The 22,390-nt window shown below is 37.2% G+C and overlaps 1 protein-coding gene across 4 annotated transcripts in view; it reads left to right on the forward strand.

Annotated features, from left to right (window-relative positions):
- KIAA0232 (KIAA0232 ortholog) overlaps positions 1–22,390 on the forward strand; it is a 72,284-nt gene that overhangs the window by 15,065 nt on the left and 34,829 nt on the right. For 3 of the 4 annotated variants that reach the window (XM_052780543.1, XM_052780541.1, XM_052780542.1), the window contains exons 2-3: positions 4,021–4,524; positions 21,285–21,422. In XM_052780543.1, the coding sequence (XP_052636503.1) occupies positions 4,294–4,524; positions 21,285–21,422 (369 nt within the window). In that variant the 5' untranslated portion in view covers positions 4,021–4,293. Of the gene's footprint in view, positions 1–4,020; positions 4,525–8,364; positions 8,431–21,284; positions 21,423–22,390 lie in introns of those variants that run through there. The other variant, XM_052780544.1, reaches the window with a different exon arrangement.

The raw sequence follows: 22,390 nt of genomic DNA on the forward strand, positions 1-22,390 counted from the left end.
AATGTTCACTCTCTGAGTGACTTGTATTAATTTGATATGGAAAGCTTCTCTAGCACTGGGATGGGAAAATACTCAGTTTGCATGAAATTTTGTTAGTTCTAAAACATAATGGAAATACATTTAAGACTCTGTAAAACAAAGTACTTGAGACAATTTTAAAATGAGAACTCTCAAATATTATTTCAGAATTTTGTTTAATTTCCAGTTTTTATATAATGTATATATTTTGAAACTTAAAATACTGTTAAAATATGTAATTGAATATGATGCTTAAAAAAGATGGACTATAATATTTGAACATCATAGAAATTTTTTTGTTGTCTCATTTCTTAAATCCCGTGATAACCTGTCTCTCTTTTGCTGTCTCTCCCCTCCCCATCTAAAAAAAGGAAGACATGCTTTAACTGGTCAGCCAAAGTCAATCAGATTTTGTTAGCCTGGATCTCAACAACTGAATTTCTCAAATGCCTCATGAAAATAAGTGTTAAGATAGAGAGGCCACATTATCATTATCACCTCATTCAGGGAAAAGCTGAAGCATAAACTCAGTCCTTACTAGGTGCTAAGGATCTAAACCATGTGTCTAAGTAAGTTTTGCTTGAAGTGACTCAGTATCCAGAAGCTCTTTGCTTTTCTATATTGTAGAATCAGAATGGTTTGGGTTGGAAGGAACCTTTAAAGATCATCTAGTCCAACCTACGCCTACTGTGGGCAGGGACATCTTTCACTAGGTCAGGTTGCTCAAAGCCCTGCCCAGCCTTACCTTGAACACTTCAAATAGGTCATCCACAACTTCTCTAGATAAGCTGTTCCAGTGTCTCACCACCCTCATTGTAAAAAATGTCTTCCTTATGTCCAATCTAAATCTATCCTCTTTCGGTTTAAAACCATTGCCCCATGTCCTCTCATGACAGGCCCTTGTAAAAAGTCTGTCCCCATCTTTCTTATAAGCCCCCTTTAAGTACTGAAAGGCTGCAATAAGGTCTTCCCAGAGCCTTCTCTTCTCCAGGCTGAACAGTGCCAGCTCTCTCAACCTTTTTTCATAGGAGAGGTATTCCATCCATCTGATGATTTTTGTGGTCCTCCACTGAATCTGCTCTAACAGGTCTGTGTCTTTCTTGTACTGGGGACCCCAGAGCTGGATGCAGTACTCCAGGTAGGGTTTCACAAGAGTGGAGCAGAGGGGGTGAATCTCTTCCCTTGACCTGCTGTCCACACTTCTTTTGATGCAGCCCAGGATACAGCTGGCTTTCTGGGCTGCAAACTCTGGCTTATGTCCAGTTTTTCATCTACCAGTATCCCCAAATCCTTCTCTGCAGAGCTGCTCTCAATCCCTTCATCCCCCAGCCTGTATTGATACTGAGGATTGCCCCGACCAATGTGCAGGACCTTGCACTTGGCCTTGTTGAACTTAATGAGGTTCACATGGGCACTCTCCTCAAGCCTATCAAGGTCCCTCTGGATGGCATCTCTTCCCTCAAGCCAATCAGTTGCACCACTCAGCTTGGTGTCACCTGTGAACTTGCTGAGGGTGCACTCAATTGCACTATCTATTTAATTGATGGAAGATATTAAGTAGTATTGGTCCCAATATGGACCTTAGATGGACACCACTCATTACTGGTTTCCACTTGGACATTGAGCCATTAACTGTAACTCTTTGGACACAGCCATCCAGCCAATTCCTTATCCATCTAATAGTGCATCCATCAAATCCAATTTAGCAGCAAGGATGTTGTGTGGGACCATGTCAAAGGCCTTAGAGAAGTCTAGGTCTTCTGTTGTCCACTGATGCAGTCACTTCTGATTGAAGTAACTCAATTTCCAGAAGCACATTGCTTTGCTATATTGGGTACTCAAAACCTTCAATGAAAAATGTGATCACCTTAACCAAGCTCTCTCCATTCTGCCCCTCTTGACTGTTTTTGGTGGTATCTTTGCAAACCAGAGACTACTTGAAATGTGTGTTTGTGGTCCCTCTCCATTCTCTGTACACTTTATATAAGAAAAGATTATGGGTAGGTGGGAGACCTGCTGAATTAGAATAAATTAATTTCTCATTTGGTCAATTTCTCTTTTTTTTTCCCCCTGACTTTCCTCACTGTCTACCTTTTCATAATTCCCCTTTCCAGTGGAACTTTGTCAACTCTGTCAAAAAGTTGTTGATTTCCTGACCATTCAGGTAGTTCTGCTCCATGTCTCAAAAAAGACAAATCACAAGTGTCTGTTTTCCCCGATCTTTGAAACATGGGGCTTGGGGGGCTGACTGGGATTGTGGCATTGACTTGGCAAGAGTGTTCATCACATGCTGTGATGTGGAGTACCAACGGGAGAAGGACAAAATAGACTTTTGAGTGGAATGTTGCTCTTCAACAATTAAGAGAATATGGAATGCTTAAGAGTTTGGACTTGTGGCTCTTGATTTGGAGTATCTTGGTCACAATATTAGACTTTTCTCATACTCTGTGTTCTCTTAATTATGTGATGAAGCAGTAACCTCCAGGCCCTTTGCAGGATGTTTCTACCTACTGTTATTTGTGCTTACTTATGAGATTCTGACTAATACAAACATACTGCTGACAAAGATCGAATACTCTTGCATTACTTACTTTCTCAAAATGAACATTGTCATCAGAGAAGTAAGGTGGCTTTAGTGTAGTGTAGGGTTTTGTCAGCTTTGTAGTAACTGATTATAATGAGTTTCTTTTTGATGATGTCACAGCTGACTCAGTAAAGATCTGGAATATACAGTTGTACCTGGGTGGTGATGCAAAGAAAGCTCCTAAAAACTATGATCATTTGTTGTGTGGGCATAGGTATCAACTGTAAGGTCACCTTTCAATTTTGTTTGGCCACAAAACATGCTGCCCACAGTATATAGTTTAGATATATTAGGTGATGTCTGTTTTGAGTGTGTTGGTCATCTTGCAGTGGGGTTGACACAAAACAGTAGATTTTGCTTAGATCCTTTAGTCTTTGTTTCCTTTCAGTGAAGGGATATTTTCTGCTAGGATTTGAGCTTTGTTTTCTCTGCTGAGAAGCTGGAGAGGAGAGAGAAGGCCTACACAAATGCCAGATTGGCATGTGGTTGATTGGCAGACCAGTCAAAAATGCCTTTTTTTGGACTAGCTGCTTCTGGGTTAGAGGGCAGAATGCCTACGGGTGTGGTGCTTGCACCTTCTGCCCCTAACTTATTGAGATTGATTTGGGATTGTGGGTGGTATAAGTCTTAGGATGGTTTGTCTATTTTAGGATATGGTATAGTGTGTAAGCTCTCAGGTAAGACTGGTGTATGCTTTCTGTAAAGACGGTTAAATGTTAATTCTGGCACTGATAAGTTATGTTCCGCTCAATTTTTTTAAGTTATTCCAGAGATTTATGTTTTTATGAGGACAGATTTTGTATGATAAAATGCTTTGCTGTCCTGAGGCAAGGCAAATACTGAAACTAAAAAAAGCACTCAAAACCCAAGCTTGAAGATAGTAACTATTTAGTAGTAGGATTTTTGAAACTCCTGGCCAGATGAATTTCATAAATTCAGTGTTTTATAAACAAGACACTTTTTTCTATCCCAGAAACAGAAATCACTGTAGAACAGTAGGATTATCTTGTCTTCTAGTGATGCAAAATATACAGTCAGTCTTTATGCAAACTAACATAGATTGGGTGTTTTTTTTGTTTTTATCAAAGTGGGTTTCTTTCAGCTGATAGTGAAAGTAATAAAGTCTCAACTTTCTCATAAAGCTAGGTCAAACATACATTTCAATCAATGGATTAGTTGTGAAGTCTTTGATGAAAGAGTCTCTCTTCCTGCGTTAAAAAGTACCTTTTCTAAAAGTCACCTTTAAACTTGGAATAATTCCTGTTACTCTTCAAAATGACACTGAATAGGTGTACTATATATGTGGAGTAAGCAGTATGTAAATGACTGCTTTCTACATTGGGTGGTTTTTTCACTGTTTAATATTATTCATGTATGGATACATATTATCACAACTTATCATTTTTTCCTCTTTATAGGTCCTGCTGGGGACTTGCATCTGGCCTCAATGTGAAATTAAGGTAGAAAAACACATCTACATATGTGTTTGCTATTAGGATTTAGTTTATTCACTGGCCATGCCTGAAGAGTGATGTTCGTCTCTAGACGGCTAACTGCCAGGAAATATAAATGATTGTCCTAGAAGTCAAGCCTCTCTCCTATTTACTGGAGTGAAAATCACCTCCAGATATCGACGGAATATCAACTACAGAAAATGCTTCACGTTATAAGGATGCCAACCACCTAGATTCATGCGCCCTATCTGTACAGTTGTTGTGGATGGTTTGCCATCTGAAAGCTCCTCAAGCTCTTATCCAGGCCCTGTATTTGTTTCTGAAATGTCTCTGCTACATGCTTTGGGTCCAGTGCAGACCTGGCTGGGACAAGAGCTAGAGAAGTGTGGCATTGATGCCATGATTTATACTCGGTATGTCCTCAGTCTTCTGCTGCATGATAGCTATGACTACGACCTGCAGGAACAGGTATTTACATATTTTAGATGTTGTCCAGTGAAAGTGAGTTTTTGTATCAGTTATGTTTTGTGTATTATACATGGGTGTGGCTCAGATGGGGAGGCGGTTGTCTTTCAGTGTGTGGGTGGAAGGGGGGTATAACCCACATGGGAATCAGATTTGATGGGTGAACTGAGATTGATGTAGTTAGTTTGTTGTTTGAGCAATTACATTAAACAATATTTTCACATTGCTACAATTGATATCACTGGGATGTTCTGTATCGTAAATGCAGACCATCAGTACTCGTGATTATAAGGTTAATTTAATTTTGGAACATTAGTAAACTAATGTAATTCTTGTAAACTGTGTGTCAAATTGGCCTGCCTCACAGTAGTTTGTAGACTCCCCATCACTTCTCATGGATTTCTTCTTGTGCTATTTTCAGTAAAGAAAAGAAAACCCACTTTTTTTTTTTTTTTTGTAGTATTCAGGTATTTAAAATAAATTATTGCACATGCATTATTCATCTCTTCTAAAAGAATGTTAGTGCTGAATCCTGATAAAAGGTATGCAAAAGAGTTGTGGAACAGTGAGTCGCTGACATGGCTGTAATAGGGGGAGAAAAGTGAAGCTATGTATCAGATAGGCACAACTTTATTACTGTTTCCATGTGCCTTTATTGCTATGGATTTCATATGTCCATCGAAGATACTTTTCAGTCCTGATTTCACCTGGTTTTTATTTTTCTTTTTTTTTTTTATTTTAATTTCTCTGTATCATCAACCTGTATCAAAATACTTTTAATACTGGAGTTTTCTGGATATAGGACTCAGGGAAGTTCTGATGTTTTCAAGAAGGGATGAGGTTGCTGTTGATCGTAGACTTTGTCTCATAAGATGGCTGTGATTTACAGTGGGAAGGAAGGAAAGCAAATGCCTCTTATTTGGTGGCTTTATTAGTTGTTTTTTGTTGCTGCTGGTTTGGTTGTACTTCACACATTGCTATCTAACTGCTTCAGAACTTTCATTGTTTTCTGGCTTACCTTTTTTCATTGTTTTCTGGCTTACCTTTTTTCATTGTTTTCTGGCTTACCTTTTTTCATTGTTTTCTGGCTTACCTTTTTTCATTGTTTTCTGGCTTACCTTTTTTCATTGTTTTCTGGCTTACCTTTTTTCATTGTTTTCTGGCTTACCTTTTTTCATTGTTTTCTGGCTTACCTTTTTTCATTGTTTTCTGGCTTACCTTTTTTCATTGTTTTCTGGCTTACCTTTTTTCATTGTTTTCTGGCTTACCTTTTTTCATTGTTTTCTGGCTTACCTTTTTTCATTGTTTTCTGGCTTACCTTTTTTCATTGTTTTCTGGCTTACCTTTTTTCATTGTTTTCTGGCTTACCTTTTTTCATTGTTTTCTGGCTTACCTTTTTTCATTGTTTTCTGGCTTACCTTTTTTCATTGTTTTCTGGCTTACCTTTTTTCATTGTTTTCTGGCTTACCTTTTTTCATTGTTTTCTGGCTTACCTTTTTTCATTGTTTTCTGGCTTACCTTTTTTCATTGTTTTCTGGCTTACCTTTTTTCATTGTTTTCTGGCTTACCTTTTTAAAAATCCAGCAAAAGCAGGGCAGGGTATTGCAGAAGAGATGTAAATGGAGCTGAAGCAGAAGAAAATTCATGTCAGATGCTGCCAGATTCTGAACTCTTAGCAACAATTACTGTGCATAAAAGCCTTCATGCTTCCATTGTGCAAAACAGAAAACTTTATGAGCAAAAGTAATTTTTGTTCGAAAGTTTATCTGGCAGCAGTGGAAGTCGCCAGGAGCAACCTCCTGACTAATAATAATAATAATTTAAAAAAAGACCCAAAACCAACACCATAAGCACTCTTTGGAATGTACCTTAACAGTGAATTTACTTAGGTCTTGGTCAGACATGAATAGCTGTATTTTAGAAGGGGACAGAATAAAGTTCCAAAACCTGCTTGAAAGGAGGGTGTGGGGTGAGGACAGAAAAAAGAAACCAAGTTAAACCACACCAGAATTTGAGGAGCCTTATAGATAGTCCTGTGGCCTTGGGGAAGAATGAAGACTTGTTTCTTTTCAGTCCATTTTAGTCATAACTGTGAAGTCACTACTGTGATTATTTGAAATGACTGGAGTGCCAAAATTAGTTTTCTTTTTATCAGACTTTGCAAGAAGCAGGGTAACTATATTATGAAAACCTCATTCAGTTTATTTCTTGTTTTGATACTTTAACTGGGTGCTTTGCGGGTTGATAGTAGATCTTTAAGGAATGTGTCTGTTCTTTTTCCAAGCTGATTATCTGAACCTAATGAGCCAAAGAGAGAAGAATACCACATGCTGACAGGGTAGCCAAAACCTCTGTTGCTGAGCGGGTGCTGTAGTACAAACGTACAGGATGTCTTCTGAACAACATCATGATTTGAAGAAGCTGGAAGTTTCTTTTTCACCTCCTCCAATTTGATCCTGCTTATAACATACCTTATTGGATTTGTTCCCTCTACTTCAAATAACCATTTTCGAAGTTTTGAGACCTAATATCGATTTAGTTTTGGGATGATATTATATAATAATGATTGGATGCATATGTTGTGAAACATACTGCTACCTAATTGCTTTCTCAAATAGCTTAGTCTTTAAAGACTGCAAATACAAATATCTTATGTGGAGAATTGAGGAAATCTTAAACCACATGTGCTTGTCCTTTTATTTATTTTATTATTTTTTTTTTAATTTACTATTGGTTACTGGTTATTTGTATAACCTCGCATTTTAAAATTAATTTTGGTTTAGTTAAGGCATTGAGAAGCAAGAAAATCTGTACTCTAAAGCATATGTTTGCGTATAAGCAGTTTCAATCCGATTTTGGTGATGCGTACAACATTGACAAAGGGGAAAAACAAATACTAGTGTTGTTACAAATAGAAATCAGGGAAGAGTGCAGCAATTCAACATCTAAATGAGAAATAATTTAGAAGTAAAGTACTGAGAGTTGCTGAGCTCCTGTAATTCAGATTAATTCCCATGGAAGAGTTGGTTCTTGGCGTCTCAGGGATTTTCTCCCATACGATTGCTTTGATTCTTGAGAAAGATGACAGAATTTCCAGGGAAAGAACTGTTCTAAGTTGTGGGTTTATTGCAGTGATTTCTCCCCAACTGAGAGGACAGCTACAAATAGGATGGAGGCTGTCTTTTCACAAGGAGCCACATGGAGAAGACAAAGGAAAATGCGTACAAGTTGTGCTGGGGGAAGTTTCACTTCAGTGTGAGACAGAAATTTGTTTATTTTTTGTAGTAAGAACAATCATTCACTGGAACAACCTCCTCAGGAATGTGATAGAGCCCCCTGTTGCTGGAGGTTTTCAAGATGCAGTAGGACAGGGTGTTTGAAAATCTATCTAGGCTCCCTTTCCCTCGAAAGGGGGGACCACGTGATCTTTTGAGGTCCCTTCCAACCTGGGCTGTTCTATGATTCTATGATTCTTTGGTTCTAGAACTCTGTTTCTGTGGGGAGTGATTAGCCATCACTTCTTCCACAAAATACAGCAATTGCTTCTGTTTCGAACAGGTTAGAAGGAATGTGTGGTCTCTGAACACCCAAAATGGGATTACACATATGAACAATCCATTGCAATGTGGTTTTTGGGGGGCGGGGAGCACAGGTGGGCAGGTGGTAAAGAGGAACAATTTAGGAAGTCTTAATCTTATGGATACGGTATAAATCATCTTCATTAGAAATGTTACAAACTGAAGTTAAGATGGTCATTAAGATCTTTCCACCTCACAGTGTTGATGACATCATTAGCACTGTTTTAGTCGCTTCAGGGAGCCTCCTTCCATGCTTTCTTTATAGTATTCTGGTGTCATCAACTGTAGCAGGGAAATGGAACTCTGAAGTCCTGGACTGAGGTTCTGTCAGGTAAGTACAGAAAGATTTAAAATAAAAAATGTATGAAAAAATATCCCCAACCTTACTAGGCATACCCAGCTATTTAAGATATCAGTGTTAGTGTGTTATCAGTCACTTCTGCTTACATTTAAAATAAGTATTTCAAAAGAATATGTGAGTCTTGATTGACTAGGTCTTCAGGGTTATTTTTGAGAATAAGCAGGAATGTTCCATTTGGTTTGTTAGTAATATATAATATGTGGTTTCTGGTCTTGATTCTGCTGCAGACTTCTGTGGCTTGGGTCACTTGACCTCTCTTCCTCCAATACTATCTGTCTCTGTACAGAGAGGTAGTTTGATATGTAGATAGAAGATAAAATGCGTTTAAGGGTTTGGTGTGGGGGGTTGTTGGTTTTTTTCTTCTTTGTTTTGTTTTTGTTTGGTTTGGGGTTTTTTTGTGAGTTGAGTTTTTGGTTGTTTGGGTTTTTTTTTTTTTTGCTTTTATTATTACTGTTAATTCTATGCCTTGCCCAATTAGAGTGGTTTCTGTTGGGTGTCATTATATGGAGTCAGACTCAATATCACAAAATGATAGATCAGTAAGTCATGAGTTTTCAGAGAGTTGATAGGGGCTTTTTGCAAGTACTTGTCGGGGGGGCCGAGGAGGGAGGCACAGTACAGAAAACATAGATGAAAGTAAAACCCTAATACACTGCAACCAAATTTTACTGGAATGTTTGCAGTTTTTAGTGATGACTCATTGGCTTAAATTGAAATATCTGTTAAAATATTGGGAAAATTGATAAGCAGGTATGTTTTGCCCAGCTGTGTTTCAAAGTACTAGAGAGCTTTCAAGAAAAGAATCTTGTTAATGGTAAATTGCACTCTGGTACCAAGATCTTCCAGAGCTGCTATGGTTATGCATATGTTATACATACCTGTCAAGAATTACTGTAACACCTCTGAAATATACACGCTTTAAATGTTTTTTAAAAAATACTCAAGTACTGAAGTGAACTTATCTTTGGCATTTATAGCACAATTCTTATTCAAGCCATACTCCCTACTTTTGGAAATGAGTCTAAAAGCTTAAGACGTAAAAGTTCTTAAGCAATCCTTCATTCTTAGTGTGTGCACTTTTTTTATCCCCCCCTTCTTTTTTTGCAGCAATGATATTGCTGGTGGGAGGGTTTAAGAGGGTGGAAGGAAGGAGGCTCTTTGGGATTTTTCCCCAGTGTTGACTGATGGAGGAGAGAATACAAAGACAATATGAATTGGGTTTGCACATTTTCCTTGATTACTGTGACACAGCAGGATGTTCATAGAATTAGTTTGGGTTTGGGTTTTGGTGGATAGTTAGTTTAGGTCTGTGATAGCAGAAGACAAGTAAGGACTTCAGTGGTAGATTTGCCTTTTTTTTTTTTTCCCTCCTAGAAACAACGATGTTTCTTGCTTACAAACTTTCTAGACAACACGATTCTCAAATTGATTTACACATAAATTAGATGTCTAATGGTCAAAATTACTAAAGGAATCTGTTGAACCATGTTTTATAACATATTATATTCATTATTTAGGTATGTTAGGGTTTTTTTGTTTGTTTTGGTTTTTTTTTTTTAAGATTTGAGGCCTATCAATGGTCTCTGTTCAAAATGTTTGGAAAGCACTCTTTTGTTCTGAGGTAGATGACCTTTTAGGTGGTTTTGGTCTGTTAAGGAAAACTTCATAAAATCAGTATGGATTTGAAGACTGTGATGGTAACTAAAGTGCAGAATGTTTCTGTAAAGTATATTTGCTTTCATAATTTGCATTTTATTACTGATTTTTTCTTATTTTGGAATAAAAGATAAATTAAGGAGAAGAACCCATAAAATTACTGACAAATCTTTAACTTTTGGGGACCCGCAGAATTGCTGTTGGGGGAGATCTGAACATTGTGAGACAGTCATTTGACTTCAGACTAGACTGGTTTTTATCAGAATGCCTTGTTCTTAGTTTCCTAATGTTAAACCAACTAGGTGCTTTTAAGATTTCTGATTGTTATTTAAATGCTAATTAAAAGTACATTTATAGATACATGTGTTTTCAAACCAGTTTGTGATACAGTAAATATTGCATTAAGATAGTATAATCTGTGTGAAGCGGAAGGCATTGCCTTAAAATATATTTTGTGTGAAACATTATTTCATTGATCTTTATTTGTACAGTATTAAAATCAGTGTTCTGTATTCTGAATATAACAAGTTCATGGTTTTTTGCCTGCAGACTGTTCTCCCTTTTGAAGAGATAGAGCCTTTATTTAAAAAAAACAAAACAAAACCCAAACCCAACAGCTAGACACTCTGTGAGATAAAGGCTTTGTTTGTAAGCCTTTGGTCATGCAGCATGAAGGTCTAAATGCATTTGTTATGCATACTTTCCATATCAAGTGTCTTCTGTTGCTTTTGATCTACTTCTTTCAACTCATTTTTGGAAGTTGACATTTTTTTCTGACCCTCAAAAGTAAAAATCCTAAAAAAGTGGGTTTTTTAAAAGATATTTTCCTAACTCTCAGAATTAAGTAGCTATTGTACGGCAAACTGTGTTCTTCTGTGAGCACATGAGATTTTTCCTTTTGATTTTTCAGTCTGTAAGAGGGACGGTTTCATTCTGGAAGACTGATTATTTGTAGACTGATTTGAAATAGTTCCATTCGGGTAATCTTTTACATGGAGGGTTGGGAAAAGTCTTCAGAATGATAGCTACACTTCTGCTGATCATAGTTTTTATTCTTGCTTTTTCATCATTAGCACATACATATTTAAAGTCCAAAATGTAGTTTTCTTTTTTTGTATTGAGAAGAACAGAGCAGTGGAAAAGAGGCCTCAGCCCACATATGATAAATTTTAGGTCTTTCCTGTGTGGTTTTATCTCTGCAAATGCTTTTGGCCTTTCACTCTGAACTGGGGTGGGGGTATCATTGCCAACTCTTCTGCATTTGGCTGGTGTGGGCTGGTGACATGGGACACTTTGCTGACAGCACCTGTGCCGTTCCAAGATACAGTCAAATGTGGGGCGTTTGTTCTCCCTGCCATCTCATGTTAACCCAGTAGAGGGACCTGATGTCTAGATTTATATTCTAGTAATAGATATTTAGTTTTTCACATGTATATTTTAGGGGGAAGAGGATGTGTTTTGTTGTGTTTGTTTTGAAGTGAAAATCTCATCCATAATCTAAAGATAGGAGGAGAAATAAGGATTTGGTCCTCTGTACTACACTAACCCTGTGTTAAATGTTAAATAGGCATACCAGCCAGATTAACAAAAGATGACAATGCAGGTTCTCATATAAGTACAAGTGCTCTTCTATCATCCCTAAGAAATAACTGTGGGTCATTCAAACCCATTTTTTTTAAATGCTTTAAAATATGCAGAGTATAGTTCAGTTACAGTAGAGTAATGCCATGTGACTGCTGCACACAAGCGTCATTAAGTTCCAAAATTCACCAGCAACATGTAGAAGTAAATTTCTTGAATGCAGAACATTTTCAGTTTAGTTTTTATTTGTGTTACTGCTTATTAAGCTGTGCAGCATTCCCATTGCAGCAATTTTGAAAATATTCTGACGTTAGTTTTTTAATCATTACCCAAACTAAGTATGTAAAATTCAAGTTGTGGAAATTTGTGAATGAAGAAAAGAACAGTTAGGTAGGAAAGGGAACTGTGAGACCAAGACTTCTGCCTGTACTTTTTTATATGATTAATTTGAAGTCCTTAGAGTATTCAAATGTGTACGTGTTTGCAGGGTTGGGAATAAAACCCCTCTTTTTCTCATACATTAATATGTAAACTGAAGAAAGAGTAGGTTTATCATATTTAGGAAACAGTATTATAGCCTCAAGTTAATATGCCCATAAAGCTTATTTATTAATAGAAAATAGTTTATCTTTTGTAAAAGCTCAGACAACTAAGTTAAGTTCACAGAGGAAAACTTAGCTGTGCTTCCTTTAAACTTTGGAAAATAAATCTTTTGTATACAATATTAACTTGGTGAGAAAAATTGGGGGGGGGGGTGGTGGATTCCTCTTCAGTTAAGCAGTGGAAGATGACTGAAATGGCTTTACTGTAAAGGCATGTGCCTCAGAAAACTCCCAGATATTCTCTCTGAACTGCTGCGTCTGCAGCAGGGTATGGCCTCTTGTTTTCGGTCTTAGAGCACACTTGTGATTCCCCCAGCACAATAGGCTTTGTCCTGTGAAAGCACCTGTAGATAGGCTTGTGAAAAACAGCTGCACCTATAGTTGTTTGCAGGTGTTGAAGTCATTTCAGTTGGGTTCCTTTGCAAGTGCTGTCAGTACAAGAGCTTCCAGCTGTCGTGGTTTAACCCCAGCCATCAACTAAGCACCATGCAGTCACTCAACTCACTTCCCCCCCATCCAGTGGGATGGGGAAAAAAAAGTAAAACTCGTGTGTTGAGATAAGAACAGTTTAATAGAACAGAAAGGAAGAAAATAATAATAACGATAATAACAATAATAAAATTACAATAATAATAATAATCATAATAATGAAAGAATTGGAATATACAAAACAAGTGATGCATAGTGCAATTGCTCACCACTCACTGACTGATGCCCAGTTAGTTCCCGAGCAGCAATCCACCCCTGCCCTGGCCAACTCCCCCCAGTTTATATACTGGGCATGATACCACATGGTATGGAATATTCCTTTGGCCAGTTTGGGTCAGCTGTCCTGGCTGTGTCCCCTCCCAACTTCCTGGGCCCCTCCAGCCTTCTTGCTGGCTGGGCATGAGAAGCTGAAAAATCCTTGACTTAGTCTAAACATGATTTAGCAACAACAGAAAACATCAGTGTGTTATCAACATTCTTCTCATACTGAACCCAAGACAACACTGTACCAGCGACTAGAAAGAAAATTAACTCTGTCCCAGCTGAAACCAGGACACCAGCCAAAGCTCATGTAACAGTTCTGACCAATGCAACTCAAGTTCTCACTGGTGCAGTGTCTCTGGGGGACTTAATCTTTTTTTTTTCTTTTCTTTTTTAAAAATTTATTAATTTGTAGTTGGCATTTGACTTGTTAATTAGAACTGCTCTGTTCTGTATTTCTGTCTTGGTGACTGTTAGATGTGGGGTAGATTTGGAGTATCATGGACTAGGCATTTATATTCTTTATTCCATTTCAGGGATAGGAATTATGGTGGCAGGGGTTGGAGCTCAGCAGTAGGCTCTCAGGGTCATTGTATTTATGCAAACCATACAGGTTTCAGGGTAGTCAGCTTCAGCTGATATGTTAGTGCAAAAGAAAAGCATTTATTCTTAAAGACTGTGGTTATCTGAGAAAGTTTTTCTTTCAAACTGTCTTCTGCCTTTGTACCGATGTGAGTGATTATGTTGAAATGCTGATTCCTTTGCAAACATATTTGTTCTAATATGTGAAACATAACTTTCAGGACATTAAACTTACGTAGGGTCTGCAGTGCCTATCTTATGTACTATCCTATTGAAGTAGGCACATCCGTGTAATATAGTTAAAATGTTATCATTAGCTTCTGCTCTGAGTAATCAAACCTATCTTTTAAAATGGTACTATATTGCCTTCTGTGACTTTCTAAATAGCATCCATCTAACAGTCATGCAAAAAGAATAACAGAATCACTTTTTTATTGTTATGACTACTGATGTATTCTCACAAAGGCTTACATAGTGCAAAGCAGAGATATAAGCTCAAGTGCCAAGCTGGTTAGTCCTCCTAAGAGTCAGGATTTATTTGCAGCCATCTCTGTGCTGATGTAATTGTATTGTTTTGGATTCTGGGGCTAGCTGAGATACCTCCTTAGTGTTCTTTGTACAGTAGACCATTGTGTGACAGTACACTCAGCACGCGTCTCCAAGCATAGGTGTGCACTGCCTATATTCTCTGAAATCAGATGGTTACAGTGGTCTGTGATGCTTGCCACACAACTTTATCCCTAAGTTCAAGACAGCTACCATAAATTCTGTGGAATAACTTCTCCAGTCATAACATGTCCCTTTCAGGTATCTGCACTCTGTACTGGCAGTTTCTGTTGAGTTCTTGGCTTTCTTTTCTACCAGGTAGGTAAGACGTGCAAGTAAAATTGTGTCTTTGTAGCTGTAGCTATAGCCTTGCTAAATTTTCTTCTTTTCTGCTTTTACTTTAATGGGAAAACTCTAAAGGCAGCCTGTTCAACAAACGTAGGATTTCAACAGATGCAGCATTTGCATGTTCTCTCGCTCTTTGGAGTAGGTGTGATCAAATTTCTTCTGCTTGGTTTCAGCCTAGAGTAGCATCTAATTAGTGAAGAACACATAGACTGCCCTTTTGAGTTGGTAGCATTATAAGCAAGAGTTTATAATTGACAGAAACTTGAATTACAGGATTTTATACTTGGATTGATTGGTTTTGATAGGTAGAGTTCTTCCCTGCCTGCAGATAGTGGAATCATCAGTCCTGAATGCCTTGAGGACCTTGAAGTCGTAGCAGTGTGTGATGTGGTCTGATATATTATCAGCTGTTCTGTTGCACTCCAACTGCATAGGATTATAATGTTCCAGTTACAGCAACCAGGAAAGAGGTGACTAGTGGCTGGATGGTTCTCTGGCTTTTCACAAAAAGCCCAAGATGAATTCTTTCTCTGGTAATATCTGGATTTGGAGTAATTGTCTAACATTAAAGAACGTTTTCCGGTCTTCTCCATTCCATTGTAGCATGGCTTTTGACATGGAGAAAACTTGTGCTGCTCTCTGACAGTGTCCTTATCTGCTGTTTGTCTGTTGAACCTCTTGTTGCACGTCTTTTGGAGAATATAAGCTGAGCTTGTGCTACTGTTCTTCTGTTTTATTCTGAATTGTCTTGCGTATGTATTATCTCATTATCTTTGTCTCAGTCTGAGGCAGCCTATGAGGAATGTCTGAGCTGATCCTGGCCCATTATAGACCTTTTTCATTAGTTATAATGAGATGCAATGTCTCTTAAAAATTTTTGCAGAAGCCATTATGAAAAGGTATATATCCCTGTGGCTTTAAGCAATCTACGAGAGTTTTTCTTGAATCTCAGTTTAGGGGAAGTATTTTTTCAGGGAAGATCACTTAAATTATTTATACAGTCTAGCTCTTGAATAATCTTAAAGGTGAAATACATGTGTGATCTGTTGCAGTTTCTCCACTATGAGATCCTCCTAGAGGTAGTGAGGACCTATTCCATTTTGGATATAAATTATGGCTATTTTCTTCCATTCCCTGCCTATCCAAACATCTCAAGAGTTGATTTTTGGAGTTCTTTGAGTAAGTTTTTGGAAAAGCTTTCTTGCAGAGCACAATGGTTCGCACCTGTCTACGTGAACACTGCATTTAATTAAACATCAATGCTGTAAAAACTGTTGTTGCCAGAAGAGACCGGGACTGCTGGACTACCTGGGTTTTCATTATGCCAGGTTATATAGTCTTTGTTTTCATTTATTCACTACAGACCTTGATAGCTGTCACTGACTTAAGTTGTACTAACTTTAGCAGGGAAATTTTGTGGACTGCATATTGGTATTCAGGAAATATTTTGGGTGTGTTTGTGGAGAGGAGAATGTGAATGCCTTTGGAGAATGCTGCTGGCTTGAGTTGAGACTGTTCTGTCTCATAGGCAGAGTAAAGGTCTGCAAATTCTGTAGTTCCATCAAAACATTTTGGAGTTTGTGGCATCTTGTACAATCCATGACCACAGTATAGCATTTGGTTTGGGTGACCTGTCTTTTCCTGGTTTTGAGCTTCTTTATAAGGAATGATGGCATATGCATTCACTGTTCACTCTGTCCATATAAGCATTCGTTCTGTTTTTCCTTTTGGCCTGTCCAGTAATTTGATGATCTATTTTAATTGCATTTGAGCATCTTTTAAAAAGTTTTGTAAGAAAGGTTTCTCATACAGCTTAGTAGAGGAGTCTGCATACTAATGCCCCATTTTGGAACAAGCAGGCAAAACTTAATAGTTATGTACTACGCTGGACAGAACAGGGCAGACATTCAGTAGACATACAACCCCAAAGTGTTCATGGCAAAAATACAGATCAACTGTTCTGCTGAGTCTTTGGCAAATGTTTGGCCCTTTTAAAAAAACTGTGGGTAATTTTTTCCCCCTTCCTTGGAGATATATCTTAATCTGTTAACTGAGAATTATAAGAAGGAAAGATTGTTCACATGTTAGTCTTGCAGGACTCTGCTTGCACACCGTAAAAAATTTTGGGAATTCTTTTTCACATTAGATGATCTTGTCTGGACGTTTAGGTTACTTATTTTGATGGTATTCTTTGAGTTGGATCCTTAAAGGGAGAGACTCTGCGTGTGTGATTATTTTGTATTTGAGAAATTACGATATTGAATGCTGCTTACTTTTTTTGTATGAACTTGTCGTTACTAGAACTTGCTTGTTGAAGCAGCACGTTTTGTCTGGCCAGCAATAACTTCTATGAGAGTAAGAAACACCAAGCTGGTAATATGCTTGATTAGCAACTGGTTTGTGCTGAAATTAAAACACTCAAAAAAGAGGAGTTCTTCAAAATTCACTGATTCAGACTTTTTTTTTTAACTCAGTATTTTATTCTCTCCTCTAAGAGAATGGAAATTCTTGCCCTCAAGTCTCTTGTATATAATTTGAAATAGAAATGTCGACCACATAGATAATTAAGGCTGTTCAATACATTATCTGAAAACTTAATATACGCTATATTTGTTCATCATCTTAGTGTGTATCTAATTAAATCTGTAGTGCATTTACACAGGGAGAATCTTAGGGAATCAGTTTCCCTGAACTTACTTGAAGAAAAAAAGTCTGATTTTTTTAAAAACATGGATTTCCCCATTTGGGGAGTTTGATGATCTGATTTCTTTCCTGTGTATTCTGCTGATAAGGCAAAATTTAAGCCTGTTTACTTACCTGAACAGAAACTGGGACCTTGAGTCATCTAGTGTTTCTGCATCAGTGAACTTGACTCCAGCTTTTATGAAATATGGGTAGTTCCTGGCAGATTCTTGAAGTATGTTTTAACACTTGATTTTTTGTTTATGTAGACTATGAACTTCAGAACAATTTTCAATCTTATCACAAGGCGTCATATCTGTTCTCTTACTGATAATAGATATCTCTCTATTATCTTTCTAACAAAAGTAAGAATCACTACCAGACTTGCTTTTCTTTTGCTTCTCCAATTTCTTGGTAGTGTGGAGAGAAGCAGTGGAATTCCTGCTTTTGCGTAGTTGAGCAGGAGAAACAATTTAGAAATCTTTTTCTAGAATTTACACCTGTACATTAATTCATGATTGAATTAAGCACTGCAAATACTGGATTTCTTGAGGCAGCATTAGCATAAAGAATACAGATACTTCAAAATTTCTTTAGCCACATTTATGGTTCTTAAGTTATTTTTGTCATGAAACTTCGCACTTTCACTGTCTTTACAATTAAAAATCTCTAATATGAGATTATCTAGTTGTGTAGTAGATAGGTACAGTAGGACTCTGAAGAATATATGTTTAAATAACAGTTTAGGTATTCAAACTTGAATTTTTCCAATATCCAGATGGCCCTGGCTTACTGTTGATATTTAATATTGGGTGGTTGTCCCTTAAAAATTTAAGTAGTGGTAGTCTGTTTTAAGTATTAGAATCTTGTAAGCCAAATTTCAGTTTTTCTTCTGTGTGTATGCATGCTTTTTAAATCTCTAAGTTTGGGGTGGCATTGCTGTTAGGAAATATTCAGCGACCACTGAACAGAATTGTGAAAACTCTAAGCTTATGGTAGAGCTCTTGCATTAAAACAAGCATTATAATAGAATCTCTAGTTCTGTTAGGAAACCAAGGTAAACAAAGGCATCTAGTAGCTGAAGAGAACAGAAGTCCTTAGTGATTCTTTCCATGTGAAGTAGCTAGTTTATTTGCCTTCGTGCATACAGAATGTTTTGTTGAACAGCTTGCTTTCCTGTTTGTCATGGGCTTAATATTTTCCTGTCTAAGAAGTAAACCTACTGATGGGCTTCTGACCACTGGAGACAAAGGGGAAAAAAAAAAAAGCGGGGAAAAAAGCAAGAGATTAATTTAAACCATTTGAAACTACTGGATTGTCTTTTTTTTTTTTTTTTTAAATCAATTTAGTCATCATAAAAGCAGAATTCCACTTGGTTTCTGTGTAACACCTCAAGTTCTACAAACTCACTCTCTAGGGTATGTGACATTGTCTTGTTTCTTAGCTGTTCCACTGTAATGCTTTTTTTCTTTCCTTTTTTTAAAATTGATTTAGGGTAATTCTGATAGATTATAACACAAGAATTACATGTAAGGATTTTTTTTCTTCACTGTTCTATAGTGCTCTATGGCTGTGGTGTTTGATTTGTATGCAGAAAGTGCAAGGTCCTCAATAAATTTAGACTATATCAAATTCATATATAGTCCTGATAAATATTGAAGTTTACATGAAGATTTTAAACTTCAAAATTTTATGTGGCATAGCTGTAATCCATGGTGTTTGCTAATCTTTTAAAATCTGAGGCTAAAAAACTAGCAAGTTTGTCCAGGAAAAAAAATTCAAAAACTCAAGTTCAGGCTTTTTCCTATAAAACCTAAAATGGTGGCATGAAGCACTGGCAGCCAGGTGTGACTGAAAACTATATGTTCAGAAACAAATTTTCTGTGTATTGTATAAAGAGCTAGAAAGGAGGAGAGGATTCTACTGGAGCTCTGTCCTCAACTGCTGCATCCTACAAGATGAGCCGTGTTGTTCGCAGAGTGCATGAACAACGTGTTTAGTCTGGAAGGAGGGATGAGACTGTGATACATGCAGCTCTGTGGTGGGGGCCTGAAGGAGAATTCCACTTGACCTCCCTTACCCCATTTAAAAATGGGTATTTGTTGCAAGGATTAAATTTTTAAAAATTGAAAAGTGTCAAAGCTTGTGGACAAGTGTCAGATACCTTTCAAATTATGTATGTGGAGAACTGAATGAAATGCTTTATAAATCTCTGTAAGCATGAAGGTTCTTACTGCTCTGCTGACAGACTGCTAGCGTATACGGCTAGTAAAGCTACTCTTGCGGAGGTTAGCTTTAATGTACTAGTACAAAGCAAAGCTTTGTTGGTGTAGATAAAACAAAATACTTTAATATATAGCGTTTTGGCAATGTTTTCCTAGTGTAGATGTTGCCTTAATCAGCTTTCCATCTAAAAGCAGAATAAATTAAGTTAACCCAGTGCACGTTTGCTGGTGTGCCTGGATTTTCATTTTGAGTAACGTGTTGCAAGTGGGTTTGTATTTTTTAATTTGTAATTGTGCCCATGTGGATGAGCAGGACAGGCTTTGGAAGCTGGTAGACGCAGGTGGGTCTCATCAGTTTGTATACTTTCACGTGAATATTGGGAAGAATTTTGAGTGCTCCACAGCCTCATTGTGTATAAAAAAAATATATAAACTACAATTTTGGAAAAGACTTAAATTTATTTTTAAAAAAATGGAGTGTACATGTACACATTCTATTGAACCTATTTTCTGAGATTTTATTTTTTCTTTTTTTTTTTTCCTATTACATATTTCTATTACTCCTTCTAAGAACAGTAGCCTGTTTAAATTTCTTGTTTTAAATGAATCACTGGCATCTTGCACAAGTATAAGGAAAAAAAGAGCGACTGGTAGCTTTTTGTTCTTTCAGAACTAAAGCCATTTCTCCAGTTTTTGGTGATCAAATAAGACTGTAAGAAATAAATTCAACAAATTGTTGTACTCTTTCCTGAAGGACTTGGTCATGTAAAATCACAAACAGCAGCCATTTCAATGGCTGCTTCTGAAGGTGATTGGTCTTTCTCCACCCCCTTTTTTCCCCATCTTATTCTTTGCACAGAGACAACTAGTTTCACTGACAACTTGATTTTACTTCATTTTGAAGCCATGGGGAATTGGGAGTTGTTTTAAATGAGGGTAGGCCTTAGCCAGGACTTCATTAGCAGTAATAAAAGATATGTTGAAAAGGTTGAAACAGGTATGTTGAAAAGCATCAGGTGTTTGTGGATCTCTCTGAAGAAGATGATTTAGACCAGCGTACATTGAAAGACGTTAAAGATTATTTTCCTGGTAGCCAAAATATTTCTTTGATGAGATTAATATGGGAAATTCTGTATATATGTGAACGGACAGTGAAGAATACGCAAGTCTGATAATAAATCTTGTAAATTCTGAAAAGCGATATAAAATGGATACTACATATCTTCAGATGATTACATATAATACAGTAGCATTCTTTGATTTTATTGTTCTTAATTAAATGTTCTCACATGTATGGGAAACCCCCCGCCCCATGTCTAATTTTCTTCTGAAATTAGTTCAGGTTCCTTTTAAGATAGGCACTGCTATCTCTAGTCTTAATGATGTTCATTGTGAGACTGAGTTGAAGGCTTTGGGATCTAACGTTGCATTTTCTTCTTTTGGCTTGTTTAGCTTTCTCTTAAGTTTGATCCTAACTCTGAACTACTTGCTTTTCATCCTTATTATTTCAGAGATCAGTGAAACTCTCTAACATATTTTGTGTAAATTACAGTAATACATTCAACCATAAGTTGGCTGTAAAATGATCTTTATGTATATGCTTTGCAATTGGAAAATATTGCCATGAAGTGTGAGTAGCCTCCATGTCCTGTGAAAAATATGCGTGCTTTTCTGAATAGTAAGTGCAAGTTTTCTGTAATCAAACTTATCTTTAATTTGGCAAAAAGTAGTTTTTAGTATATAGGATGAGGTTGTTTTTATTTTGAACAGTATGTTATTTGTAGTCCTGTTCTGCTATGTACTGAGATATTCATGTATTTTAAATAATGTAATTTCTTTATTTTGATTTTAGGAGAATGACATCTTCCTGGGCTGGGAAAAGGGAGCTTACAAGAAATGGGGAAAGAGTAAGAAAAAGTGCTCTGATCTAACACTAGAGGAAATGAAAAAACAGGCTGCTGTCCAGTGTCTTCGCTCTGCTTCTGATGAAGTAAGTTTGGACTATTTAATAGATTCTTAAGACTTTATGCCCTTCTTTGTGTTAGATATATTTAGCTTGTGATGCTCATCTTTTAATTTGTGGCTTCTCAAAATGCAAGTTTGACGAGAGTTCTCAAGAGAGTTCTTCATTTTTCTTTAGGAAATTATGAAACCTGTGTATGGCAGCAGGATTTCACAAAAGATTCTGTAGTGTCATGCTTTCCTTTCTGTAAGCCCTCACCTATTCTTGTCAGGGACAGTTGCAATGCACCAGTTTGTGTTGAAATTACCACAAAGCTTTGCATAAAGGTATTTCTTAAAATTCTGAACTTACTTTGTGTTGTGTGTGAGCAGCAAGGAATGGAATATTTGGGCAGAAAGCCATCTTGTTTTGTGCATGCTGTATGTGTAATCCAGATTTGCTAAATAAGCTGCAATGTATAGTAGCAAATGTTCACTTTCCAGATTACATCATTGAGTGGAAGTGGAGTTGAAGTGCACTGACTGGAGAAGGTGAGGAGAGGTGAAGGCAACAGGTTGAATGAAGATACCAGAGGCAGCAGATACCATGTAGCTCAATGGAAAAGTGGAGAAAGGGAGAGACCATCGAAAGAAATGTTTAAAAAGCAAAAATAATCTGTAGCACAGGTCAATGAAAGCTCTCCAGGGAGATTTTTCAGACAGCAGAAATGACAAAGTCTATCTTTTAGTTTACAGAACTACAAATACTCTGACCTGTAAGGAGAAACTCTACCCCGCCTATGCAGCCTGGTTGCGTTGCTGCTCCATGCAGCTACCTGGTCACAGTTTGTGCTTGCGCAAGCATTTGTGTGGTTGTGTGGAGAACTGGATTGGGAAAGTGAATCAGTTTCTGGAGATTCACCTGGTTTGGGTGGAGGAAATGTTAACCCAGAGAGGTTTCTTGGTCAGATTTGTAGCACAGTTACTTGTGCCAGCAAGAGTGGGGAAGGTATGTGG

This window comes from Harpia harpyja, chromosome 2 (assembly GCF_026419915.1).
Source record: "Harpia harpyja isolate bHarHar1 chromosome 2, bHarHar1 primary haplotype, whole genome shotgun sequence".
NCBI classification, from domain to species: Eukaryota; Metazoa; Chordata; class Aves; order Accipitriformes; family Accipitridae; genus Harpia; species Harpia harpyja.